The sequence below is a fragment of the Miniopterus natalensis genome, chromosome 13 (assembly GCF_054644295.1).
Source record: "Miniopterus natalensis isolate mMinNat1 chromosome 13, mMinNat1.hap1, whole genome shotgun sequence".
In the NCBI taxonomy this organism is placed as follows: Eukaryota; Metazoa; Chordata; class Mammalia; order Chiroptera; family Miniopteridae; genus Miniopterus; species Miniopterus natalensis.
In genome coordinates, this window is record NC_142093.1 from 54,362,204 (window position 1) to 54,375,307 (window position 13,104).

The following is a 13,104-nucleotide window of genomic DNA, read 5'->3' on the forward strand; positions in this document are numbered from 1 at the left end:
AAGATGGTTAATGTTTTTGTTCATCAGTTTCCTCATTTATATAGTGGGGATAATAATGCCATTTAGAGATGTGTTCTATGGATTAGGTTGGATACTAAATGTAATGAGTATAGGCTACTACCCAGACTGTAGTAGCTGCTTGAAAATGAGAGTTTCCTCCTTCCTTCTGTGTTTTCTGCTATAAAGCCACAAGCTGCAGACACCTGTCTCCATATTAAGTCTTTGGCGCCACAGCTTCTTAAAACCCAGTTGGTGATGGGATACTCAGAAAAACTAATCCTTATGTCTGGAGCCTCCTCTGCTTATAGTTTTAGGGTTGGCTTTTGGGGAGAGTAGTTTGGATTTCAGATCTGGGAAAAAGAGTGCTGCTTAAAAGAGGTCTTTTTGTCCCTCTTATCACACCAGGTGTGAAGGGTTGTTAGAAAGTTTTCTCTCCTTCTCAGTTTTCTGTGAAGAATTGGTATCATGTCTCCCTTAAATGTTTGTGGAATTCACTATTAAAGCCATCTGGGCCTGGAGTTTTTCTTTATGGGAAGGTTTTTAACTACATATTCAATTTCTTTAAATGCTCATAGAGCTGATGTTGGTAATTTATGTCACCTTTATTTTGTAACCAGTCTGGCTAGAGGTTATCCATTTTATTTATCTTTCCTTTTGGTTTCATTGTGTTTTTTCTCTATAGGGTTTTCTCCTTCCTATACCATTGATTTTTACTCTCACCTTTTTTATTTCTTTCTTTTTCCTTACTTTGGGTTTAAGTTTCTTAAGATGGATATCACTGATTTGAGCCCTTTCCTTCTAGTATAAACATTTATTTTATAAACTTTCCTCTGAGTAGCTCTTTAGCTGCCTCTCACAAATTTTGTTATGTTGTATTTCACTTCATTCAATACTCTCCAGCAGTTAGTCCTACAAATTCTAGTTGCCTAGGCCTTGCTGTACTCTGAACTCAGTTTCAAATATTTTTCCATTGCACTGCTCCCTTCCCCAGGCTTTGCTTGCAGCCATGAATTTAATTTTACATCCTGTGATGGGAGCCTGAGCCTGTACCACAAAAGCAGCCCTGCTCACACAGCTGCCTGACCCTTGGTTATTACAGGGACCTGGGTGGCCTGGTATTGTGCATAAGCTCCAATGAGGCTCCAGGAATGTGCTGGCATTACCAGCTTGGCTACAACCAGCAGGGTGAGAAGAACAAATGGTGTGAAGTCATAGCTGAGGGCTTCAAACTCTCAGAGGACTAGAAATAATGTACTTTTGACTTTGGAACCCAGTCTTGGATTTATTTTTCTGCCCTATTAATTTTCTGTTTGTTTTACTTGGATTGATGGTGGCTAGGGGAGGGGGGCTGATGAGGAGCCAGCCCCAATGTAGGATTTTCCACAGAAATCCCTCAATGTGAGTAATCCATCCACAGAAGATTGTATGTAAACATGCAGCACAGCTCTGGACTTTGTAGGTGTATCATTGAGTTCTGAGGAAGGTGCTCTCATTCCACAGGCCCTAACCATTCTCTTTCAATCTATTTCCTGCCTAGGATTGAATGGCTACAGGATGGGAGTCAAATCCTCTTTGGAAAAGTGTGTAATGATTGCGTCTACATTCTCATTGATACGTCTCACTCAATGAAGGGCAAACTGGATTTGGTGAAGGACAAGATCACCCAGTTTATACAGGTTAGATGGAGCTATCATTTATGCAAAGCTCTGATGCATCTCCACTGATCATCACCTGCTATGGTAATGGGAGGTTCACAGGTGAGGTTTGCACTAAAAAATCCACAGGAAAGCCATGTTAGGAAAAAGCTCCTTTCACTAGTGAGAGTGTTACCAGTTTTCCTTTGCAAGCAGAACTTCCTTTGGCAGGTCCTTTCAGTAACACACAGGTTACTGACGGAGTTTCTTTGTCCATTGCTTCAGGTTTTATCTGTCCTGAAATCTGTGGCATGCATACACCTCCATGGTTTTCGTCTTTAGGTTAGCATTCAGATTTTAATTTCCAGTGTTTATGAGGGTCCTGTGTGCACACAGACCCAGCATGAATGGTCAGGAGCTTCCTTTCTTACTCTGCCTGTGCTGCCTCTGAGGTGTAGGGCCTGAAGTAGACAGCCCATGTTTCCTAACTCAGAGTTTCCACACGTAGAAATGGGTACCACAGAACGGTCATGAGCCAATAGTGCTGATGTGAGTATTAACCACGTAAAATAGCTGTGGGGAGTGTTGACAACTACAAAATACAGCTTTTCATTCAGTAAACCTCTCTTGGAGAAATATGGGCTGATGCAAGTGAACAGATATGTAATGGAATAACAGCCTTACCAAAGAGATGATCACCAAAATGTAACACTGGGATTTCTTTTTCTTAAGCATATTGCACTTAGCATGCATATTAGGTATATCATTAATATCAGTATTAGAGACATTTAATGTCATATTATATTTATAAACATATGTATGTGATACATAATATACATTCATGCTCATATACATTTTTAAAGGTTTAGTATCCAAACTGTGTATAAATTTTACTTAAATGCCTTTTGTACTAAAAAATATTTTCTCTATTGAATATAATTTTTACCTTCTAGAACTGAAAATAGATATCATGGTGATTAAAATTTATCACACAGTGACCTGTCTCAATATTTTCTTACATTTGAGTGGTTTGATCGTTAAATAATAATTGTCTCTTACAGGAACAGCTGAAATTTAAAAGGAAATTCAATTTTGTGCAGTTTGATGCTCAAGCAGTTGCTTGGCAGGAAAAACTTGTTGAAGTCAATGAAGATAATTTGAAAGGGGCTCAGTCCTGGGTTAGAGACATAAAGGTAAGAAGGAGGCTGGGCTGGGAGAAGCAGCCTGACTGATCACCAGTTGAGGCTGTTCTGGGAGAGAAATTTCTGAGGAACTGCTGTGAGCTCTGAGGATGGCAGTGGCCACAAAGACACTCGTTTGTTTTCCTAAGGTTACATTAACCCAATCCCATCAGCCAGTGCCTTCACTAGGGGTGTGGCCCTCTCAGCAGCTCTGGGCCCAGAACCCAACCCCATTCCTCCTGCAGGTGTAGAGGGTTTGTTTCTCCCTCTTTCCTTCCTCTTGCTGTCCGGGGTTCTCACCAGTGCCCAAGGGTGACATGTTGGTGCCCTTCTCCCCACACTCCCCTCTACATGCAGATTAAGGCTTTTGTTCTCTAGGGGAAGTAAAGGGGGTCTCTGGAGATTCAGGTGACAGTTTGCTTTCCCTGGTCCTGCACCATGAAAGAAACTTTCTTGGGACTCTCCCATCTTCTCTGAGCATTCTGGGGTTTGTGGTGAAAAAGCCTTCAGGAGAGCACAGATGCCCCTGTAGCTGTGGCCTCCAGACCTAGCCAGCATACACCAGGGCAGCCTCTACTGATTCACTGGTCATCCCAGAGAAATTCTTTCTTTTTCCTTCCTTCCTTCCTTCCTTCCTTCCTTCCTTCCTTCCTTCCTTCCTTCCTTCCTTCCTTCCTTCCTTCTTTCCTTCCTCTCTCTCTCTCTCTCTCTCTTTCTTCTTTTTTTGTTAATTCTCACCTGAGGATATTTTTTTCCATTAATTTTTTAGCGAGAGTAGGAGGGAGGCAGGGAAGGAGGGAGGGAGGGAAGGATGGGGAGAGAGAGAAACATCTACATGGGAGAGACACTTCAATTGGTTGCCTCCTGCATGGGCTCTGACTGGGGCCAGGGATCAAACCTGCAACCAAGGTATGTGCCCTTGACCAGGAATCTAACCCAAGACCCTTTGGTGTGCAGGCCTACACTCTAACCACTTGTGTAGTTGGCCAGAGCAACACTGGTCAGGGCCCAGATAAATTCTTCTTACGTATGTCTGGCTGCATCCTGTCCCAGAAAGCCAGTGTGTGCATCTTGTCTGTCTCTGCAGGTGCCACTGCTCCCCATATTTGGGGCCAATTGTCTGTCCTGTGACCTGAGCACTGTGGTGGGTGTAACAGCAGTTCCCTGCTTGCTGTTTGTCTGGCTTTTTTGTTATGAGTTTTGGAGTGACACTCATGCCAGTTTTCTACATCCCTGGGCACAAACTTCAGGAGTTTTAAAATTTACAATTTCTTTGTTTTACCTCCAGATTGCCAATGATACCACACTCATGTTTGCCAAATACTAAGTATCATGAATCAACCCTGGTTTGAAACAAGCATGATCCCTGCCAGGGTATACTCAGGTTGCATGTTTAAGCTGTGCCGACAGCTGAATGAGCAGCAACTGAGTTAGTGCCTCACACAGAAACACGAAGAGATAGAATTGCATTAAGAGCTCTGTCGTCAGGAAAGGAGATCCATAGTCCTGGCTTCCAGCAGTCCCAGAATCGGCAGGGAGGGGCCTTATGGCACACTCAGGGGTTTGACACTTGGAATTACTGAGCTTAAATTATTATCTCAATATAATTTTAATGTATCTTTTATTTCACAAGTACTTTTCTATTTTTTTTGGAAGCAGAAAATAACATTTGTTTGAAATCTTTCTTGAGATTTAAGTGTATGCTTGGTATTTCTCCCTCTCTCTTCTGTAGGTTGGGAGTTCCACAAACACTCTGCATGCCCTGAAAATTGCTTTTGCTGATAAAGAAACACAAGCAATCTACCTTTTGACAGATGGGAGACCCGACCAGGTACTTATCAAAGTTGGGGACCCTGAAAGTCATTGCTGAGAATGGGTTTGGGGGACCTTTTAAACTGTCATGCCTTGCTGGGTGTGGCTCAGCAGTTGAGCATCGACCTGGCACCCAGGAGATCACGGTTCGATTCCTGGTCAGGGCACATGCCCAGGTTGTGTGCTTGATCCCCAGTCGGGGGCATGCAGGAAGCAGCCAATCAATGACGACTCTCTCATCGTTGATGCTTCTATCTCTCTCTCTCCCCCACTTCCTCTTTCTGAAATCAATAAAGATATATTTTAAAAATAAATAAATACATACATAAATAAACAAATAAATAAATAAATAAATGCTGTAGAAAGATGTTTCCTTGGCTGAGGGTTCCCAGATCTGAGGTGAGAAAATACTCAGAGGAATTCCTTTGTCTACTGAAGCACTGAGAACAATTTATGTGACCCTGAGTATTGTCTGGTTAATGCGCCCACACCCACAGGGTTGGAGACTGAGTCCATGTAAGGAGATCTTCCATTGAACACTGGTTTATATTTTATTATAAACAAAGAGGGAGAGGATTCTTTTTGATTTTTTTCCTTTGGGGACTGAATCTAAACATGTCACTGCACATGCCCTTGATTTTACCCCTAATGTTAACTTAGTGATCGTTTAAACAAAAGCGTGCCTTTCTAGTGAAATGTTCTTTGTTTTGTTTAGCCTGACTGGAGATATTTGAACGTTTTAGCAGAGTCTGTTCATCTTCTTTTGAGCTTTGTGAATGAAAGACTAATGCTCTGAGCATTAAATAAATATGCAGATTTGCAGGCCAGTACCATGTAAATTAACCACGAAAATGAATTAGTACTGACTTGTTTCCTTCATTGTGAGGTGTTTGCATGTGAAGACAGGCAAATGGTGCACAATACCCTGTGTCCAGTGGTCTTGTGATTAAATAGTAAAGCAACGGGACTTACTGCAGCATTAGCTTTATTGTGGCAGAAACGTTGTATATAAAGTTGTATTTGGCGTGATTTTCCCATCAACGTCACTGTATTTTCTCTTTGGAAGTAGAGTGTTGTGCCCTGTTTACATTCTATGTGTGGCGTCAGGTGTGAGGCTACAGGGGTGAACAAGATCCCTGCCTTAGGGAAGCTAACACTTTAGGGTACCTGCTAGACGTGTTCAATTAACCCTGACACGGTGTGGGAGTGAGTTTGCTGGTGCTCTGAGATGTCTGTGTGCACAGAGCAATGGATTTTGCTGTAAAAGATGGAGAGACAACCAGGCAAGTTTCCCCCGAGGAGCATATGGTTTTATCCATCTGTATTTAGAAATATGCCTGACTAGTGCCAGGGAAAGAGGAGATCTTGATAGACTGGTAAGGGCCCACCTCAGGTAGGAGCAGCAGCATGGGAGACGAGGGGACTCTCTTCAGAGATGAGATAATAGAAGTGGCCTCAAAGGACTCGGTGACCAATTTGGGAGGAGGTTGTGGGGCCAGGTGAGGAGAAGTGGGAACAAGGGAGAAAGAAGTCAAGATGACTGATTTCTGGTTATAATGACTATATTATTGACTGATTTAATTTAAAGCAGGAGCAGGTTGGGAAGTTGCTGATGGAGGAAGCTGAGTTGTGAGCCTGTAGTCCATGGATGCCCATAAGCCCCTAGAAATAGGAAGCTGGAGGTTCTGATTTGAAAGTCATCTGGACAAGAGGTCCTTTTCTTTCGACTAATTTCTCACTGATTTTATTGCAATTTAGAAAAATAGACAAGCATAAGCATAAGAAAGAACAAAAGTTAAATCATTCATAATTCAATTTTGCATCCTGCTTTTTTAAAATCTTATATGTGCAATTTTTTCAAGTCATGAGAAATTCTTAAGAAACATCATTCTCAATGACTGCATCATATTCCATTAATAAAGCATCTACCTTCAAAATTAATTTTATTTAATTTGTGAATAGTAATACACTTACATGGTACAAATTACAAAGGTACAAAAAGATATACAGAGAAAATTCTCCTTCCCATTTCCTGTTCACCAGCTAAGAGGCAATGTGTGTTACCAGTGTCTTCTATCTTCTTTCAGATGTAGTTTGTTTGCAAGCAGGTATGTATTTATATATATTTCCTTTAAAAATATACAAGTGGTAGCATGTTACACAGACAATTCTGAGGGCCTTTTTAAATAAAACAATATACCTTAGAGATTACTTATTATCATTTCATAAAGAGCTTCCTCTTTTTTAAAAAAAAATGCCTTTATTGATTTCAGAGTGAGGAAGGGAGAGGTACAGAGATAGATAGAAACATCAGTGATGAGAATCACTGATTGGCTACCTCCTGCATGCCCCCCACTGGGGATCAGGCTCATAACCTGGGCGTATGCCCTGACCAGGAATCGAACCTTGATGGCCTGGATCATAAGTAGATGCTCAACCGCTGAGCCACCCTGGTCGGGCTTCCTCATTTTTTAATAGCTGCCTACTATTCTACCACATGGCTACTTAGCCATGTTCCCTGAAGATCGACATTTAGGTTGTTTTCAATCTTTCTGTTATACACAATGTTGCAAAAGTAACTATGTGTGTGTGTGTGTGTGTGTGTATAATTTTGCACATGTATGAGTAAATCTGTAGTGTAAATTCTGAGAGGTGGACTCAGTCAAAATGCATGTTTTGATAGATAGTGTCAAATAGCACCCCACTCCCCAAAGAGGATGTACCAAGTAACACTTCTGCTAGCAGGATATTAAGAAGCACAGTCTTTCCAAATCTACTTCACAAGATGGTTGTGAAGATTAACTGGGATTCTATGCCCCAACAGAGTGCCCAGCACACAGAAGGACAATTAATGTCTCTTCGTTTGCTCTCTGTGGGATACACATTGACAGTGGCTTGTCTGAAGCTGAAAATTGCTCTTTTGGTAGAGACCTTTGGAAGCCACTTGAAGATCCAGTGTCCCCACTCTGTAGAATCCTGACTGTCAGGATGTTCTACTCATGGCCTCTGACTGCAGTACTTTAGGGGATCTAATGCATAGCCCAACACTTGAGAAGCATGGATTCTAAGTTTAGGTGCACCTCAGGCTGAGGGACTTGATTAGCCAAACCTTTCTCCCAGATTCTTTTTCCTACCCTCAGAGGGCAAGGACCTCTTTGTACTCTCACTGTCTGGCAGTGTTTGCTTTCCTTACCGAATTGAATTGATACCTTTCTCAGAAGCCACTCACTGCTATATAGGTAATTACTAGTTGAGGTTTCACTATCTCGAGCAAATACTAAAGGATTTTACATCTTATTATTTTCTTTCTCTTTTTCTCTTTTTCTATCTCCTCTTCCCCCTCCCTCAAAACTTATCAATTCAGCCACCTGAAATGGTTATAGACCAAGTCAAAGTTTTTCAGAAAATTCCTATTTATACCATCTCCTTCAATTACAATGATAAGATTGCAAACGACTTTTTGAAAGAACTTGCTTCTTTGACTGGAGGAGAGTTCCATTCTTACAAATTGGGCTCCAAGGATCCCTGTCCTATGGAGGCTGTTCAGGTAAGAGCTTGATGAGCTGAGAGGCATGTTCACTTAATTGAACATTACTCTGGAGGCCCAGGGACAATACCTTAATTGTTAAAACAGCAACCATAAAGACAATTAAGTCGAGCAAATGGATCATTTAATATGAGCATATCAGTGTTTCTCAAGGACCACGTGGGCAAGGGCACTTGTGAAAATACAGATTCCTGGGCCCCACTTCAGAACTACCAAATCAGGCTCTAGGCACAGAAGCCCAGGAATCTTAATAGATTTGGTTTTCCACTAAGCTTTTTATTGTGGAAAGTTTCAAACTTACAAAAGTAGAAGAGTACATGGACTTTTATGTATCCATCAGTCAAATTCAACAACTATCAACATTTTGCCAAACTTTAGGAATCTGTATTTTTAACAAGCAGCCCAGGGATCCATATGTGAAATCTCTTAACCACTGCTGTTTATGGACCTATATCAGATACTATAAAAAAATTCAGTTGCTAGGTAGTTGTCTTCTAAGTTCTTTGGCTATATAACCATGTGACCATCTGATGAAGCAATTCATTCTAATGGGCTAATGGGAAAAAGTAAATAAAATTCTATTTTTCAATCCTCCAGTCTTGGCCTGAGGATATATATTTTAAGAATGCCCTTCTAGATAATGTGTTTTTCATCTCATTGTCTGTCCTGAGGAGTGACCTTTAAATCCAGGACAAGCCAGAGTATTGATTAGTGCTTACATGTGAGGAAACTACTGGGGTCTGGGGAATGAATCATTCAAGAAGATTGCAGGGAAGAGAAGTTGGAGTCCACACAGAGCTGGGAATAGTGACTACTCCTATAAACTAGACTGGAAAACCTTATAACCCTAGTTATAAGTATGAGTGGAGTATACAAAATGGTCTTGCCTCAGTATTGGGAGCAACCTAATGCTGCTCCAATTCTTCCTAGAAAATCTTAAATCCAAGAAGCAAAAGGATCACACTGTTCCCAAGGGACTTTACTGCATCCCTGATCAAACCTCAAGAATACTTACAGGAAAGCAAAAATATCCACCACCCAACAAAGTGAAACTGAAAATTTCTGGCATCCAATCAAGTAGTACCAGGTATGCAAAGAAGCAGTAAAACATAGGCACATAATGAAGAAAAATGTAAACAGAAAAATAAAAACATACCCATAACTGACTCAGATGTCAGTATTCATGCATTAAAACAGTTAATGTAATTGTATTAGATATATTCGCAAAGTTAGGGAGAGACATGGAAGCTACATGTAAGACACAAATCAAACTTGTAAAGATGGAAACTACAGTGTATGAGATGAAAAATACATGGAAGGGGATAAACAACAGATCAAACATTGCAGAACAAAAGATTGAAACTATCCAAATGTAACACAGAGAAAAAAAGAATTAAAACCAAAAAGCAAACAAAAAAAGAGGCTTCAGTGAGTTGAGGAAAAATTCAAGTAGCCTAATAAATGTGTAATTGAAGAAATAGTGGCCACAATATTTCCAACTTGGATTAAAACTATAAACCCACAGGTCCAAGAAGCTTATTAAATCCCAAGCACAAGAAACATGAAGAAAACCACACCAAGTCACATCAGAATCAAACTTCTCAGAAGCACTGACAAAGAGAAAACCTTAAAAGAACAGGGAGAAAGAAGACATGTTATGTACAGAGGAAGGATATACATACGGATGAGACAGCTGACTTCCCATCGTGAACAATGCAAGTGAAAATACAGTGGAGTAACACTTTTTAAAGTACTGAAAGAAAAACCTATCCTTGTATAATCTATACATTGTGAAGATATCTTTCAAAAAGGAAGGTTAAATAAACACTCTTCAAAATATACAAAAACTTCCCTGGCTAGTGTGGCTCAGTTGGTTGAAGCACTGTCCTGTACACCAAAAAGATTGCTGGTTAGATTCCTGGTCAGGGCATACACCCAAGTTACTGGTTTGGTCCTCAATTGGGGCATGTGCAGGAGGCAACCAATCAATGTGATGTTTCTCTCTCACATCTCTCACATCGATTTTTTTTCTCTCTCTCTCTAAAATCAAACTCACTGAATAGGCTCAATAGTAGAGTGGAGATGACAGAACAGTCAGTGAACTTGAGGTCAGACAATAGAATTCTGCCAATCTGAACAAAAGAGAGAAAATAGGCTAAAAAAAGTAAAGAACCACAGGGACAATAACAAAAGAGCCAACATAGTATCATAAGAGTTCCCCAAGGAGAGTAGAAAGAAAGTGAAAGACTATGTGAAGAAATAGTAGCCGAAAACTTTTGAAATTTGATGAAAAATTCAAATATACAGATTTGAAAAGCTAAGTAAATTCCAAACAAGATAAACCCAAAGAAACTCATGTCAAGGCACATCATATTTAGACATTTAAAAATCAAAGATCAAGGAAAAAAATCTTGAAAATAATCTGAAAGAAATGACATCAAATTGGCAGTGGATTTGACAGAAAATTTCTCACTTATAACCAAGAAGGCCAGGAAAAAAAGTGGCACAATAAAGTAAAGAGCCATCAACCACAAATTTTATATCTGATAAAACTATCCTTCAGAAATGCAGAGGAAATGAAAATATTCTCAGAAAAATAAAATTTAAAAGAATTTGTTGCTAAAAGACCTGCTCTTATATTGGCTATTGAGAAGTTCTTCAAGCAAAAGGAATTCATAAGGAAAGAAATCTTGGAACATCAGGAAGGAAGGAAAAAAGATAAAAAAATATCAATAGATAGACTAGACTATCCTTTCCTCATGTGATTTATTAATCATATTTGCTAATTGAAATAAAAATATAGCACTATTGGATCCTCAAGACAATAATATTTAAAAGGGAGTAAAGTAAATGGACCTAAATAGAAGTGAAATTTTCATATTTCTCTCAAAGTAGTAAAATATTGATTGCTAGTACACTTTTATAATCACATACATATGTTTTCATACTCTAAGAAACCATTATTAAAACCATACAAGGAGATACACTCAAAAGCACTACAAATGAACCAAGATAGAATTATTTTTAAAAGTTAAAGTAACCTGGAGAAAGGCAAGAAAAGAGAAACAGAGGAACAAGACCAATGAAAACAAATAGAAAATAATAAAATAACAGAAGTAAGTGCTAACATCAATAATTACTTTAAATGTAAATGTTCTAATTGCATAAAAAAACATGTATTGGTAGAGTGTATAGAAGAACGTGACTGAATTATATGCTGCTTACAATAAACTCACTTCACATACAATGACAGAGGTAGGTTCCAATAAAAGGATGGAAAAGACATACCATATAAATATTAAAAAGCTGGACTGGCTATGTTAATAACTAATAAAGTAGACTTCAGAGCAAATAAAATTTACATAATAATAAGAGAATCAATCCACCAAGAAAATATAAAGGTTCTAAATATGTGTGCACAAACCAGTACAGCAAACCAGTACAAATCAGTATGAACCAAAATCTGACAGAATTAAAAAGACAAATGGATAAATACAAAATTATAGTTGGAAACCTCAACATTTCCCTCTCAGCAACTGATAGAACTACTAGACATAAAATCAACAAGAACAGAGAAGATCTGAACAACACAATCAACCATCAGGATCTAGTTGATGTAGATATAACACTCCCCACCATAACAGTAGAATACACATTTTTCCAGTGCTCACAAAATATTCATCAAGATAGGCCATAAAATGGGTGATAAACAAACCTCAACTAATATGAAAGACTTGAAATCACAGTTTGCCCTCTGACCATGGTGAAATCAAACTAGAAATTAATAAAAGAAAGACAGTAGGAAAATGTCTAACACATGGAATTTAAACAACACAGTCCTAAATAACCCAGAGGTCAAAGAAGTCTCAAAGGAAATAAAAAGTACTTAAAACTGAATTAAAAAAACACCACATATCAAACTATGTGGGATGAAGCTAAAACTGTTGGGAGTAAAATTTATAGTACTAAATGCTTCTGTTGGAAACAAAGAAAGGTATTCAATCAACAATCTGAGTTCCTGCCCCAAGAAACTAGAACAAGAAGCAAAATAAACCCAAAGCAAGCGGGAGGAAGGAAACAATTAATAAAAGAGCATAAATCAATGAAATTGAAAATAGAAAAAAAGTAGAGGAAGTCAATAAGACAAAAAGCTCTTTCTTTGGGGAAAAACTCAAGAATTGATGAAACCTCTTGGAAGGCTGATGAAGGCAAAAATAGCTTTCACAAACCACTAATATCAGAAATGAAATTAGAGGACATCACAAAAGATCTTGTAGTCTTTAAAAAGATAATAAAGAAATACAATGGACAACTTACTCTCATAAATTGACAACTTAGGAAAAAATGGATCACTTCCACAAAAACTAGAAACTACCATAACTCAGCCAAGATAAAATGGACAATGTGAATATATTGAATTAATAATTTTAAAACTTCTGAAAAAGAAATATCCAGGCCAAGATTGCTCCATGGAGAATTTTATTAAACATTCAAAGAATAACTAAACCAATTTATTTCAACAAATAGAGGAGGATGGATCATTTTCTAATTCATTTTATGAGGCTAGTAGTACTTTGACACCATAACCAAATAGGCAGTATTAAAAAATCTACATACCAATATCCCTCAGGAACAAAGATGCAGAAGTCCTCAATTAAATGTTAGTAATCTGAATCCAACAATGTATTAAAAGAGTTATTCATTAAGACCAAGGGGAATTTATTCTAGGTATACAAAGCTGGTTCAATATTAGAAAATCAGTAATATAATGTGGCATATCAATTGATAAAGAAGAGAAATCATATGGTCATATCAGTTGTGCAGAAAAGGCCTTGACTGAATCCTACACCCATTCGTGATAAAAACTCTCAGCAAAATAGGAATAAAGGTGAACTTCCCAACTTACATCATCATAACACCTATAGCTAAA

General features: G+C 38.6%; 1 protein-coding gene across 1 annotated transcript in view; it reads left to right on the plus strand.

The window, feature by feature from the left end:
• Positions 1-13,104, plus strand: part of VWA3B (von Willebrand factor A domain containing 3B) — a 137,088-nt gene that overhangs the window by 59,153 nt on the left and 64,831 nt on the right. Inside the window, exons 10-13 of the mRNA XM_087823772.1 lie at positions 1,538-1,676; positions 2,696-2,827; positions 4,548-4,646; positions 7,992-8,174. Coding sequence (XP_087679898.1) covers positions 1,538-1,676; positions 2,696-2,827; positions 4,548-4,646; positions 7,992-8,174 — 553 coding nt within the window. The remainder of the gene's footprint in view (positions 1-1,537; positions 1,677-2,695; positions 2,828-4,547; positions 4,647-7,991; positions 8,175-13,104) is intronic.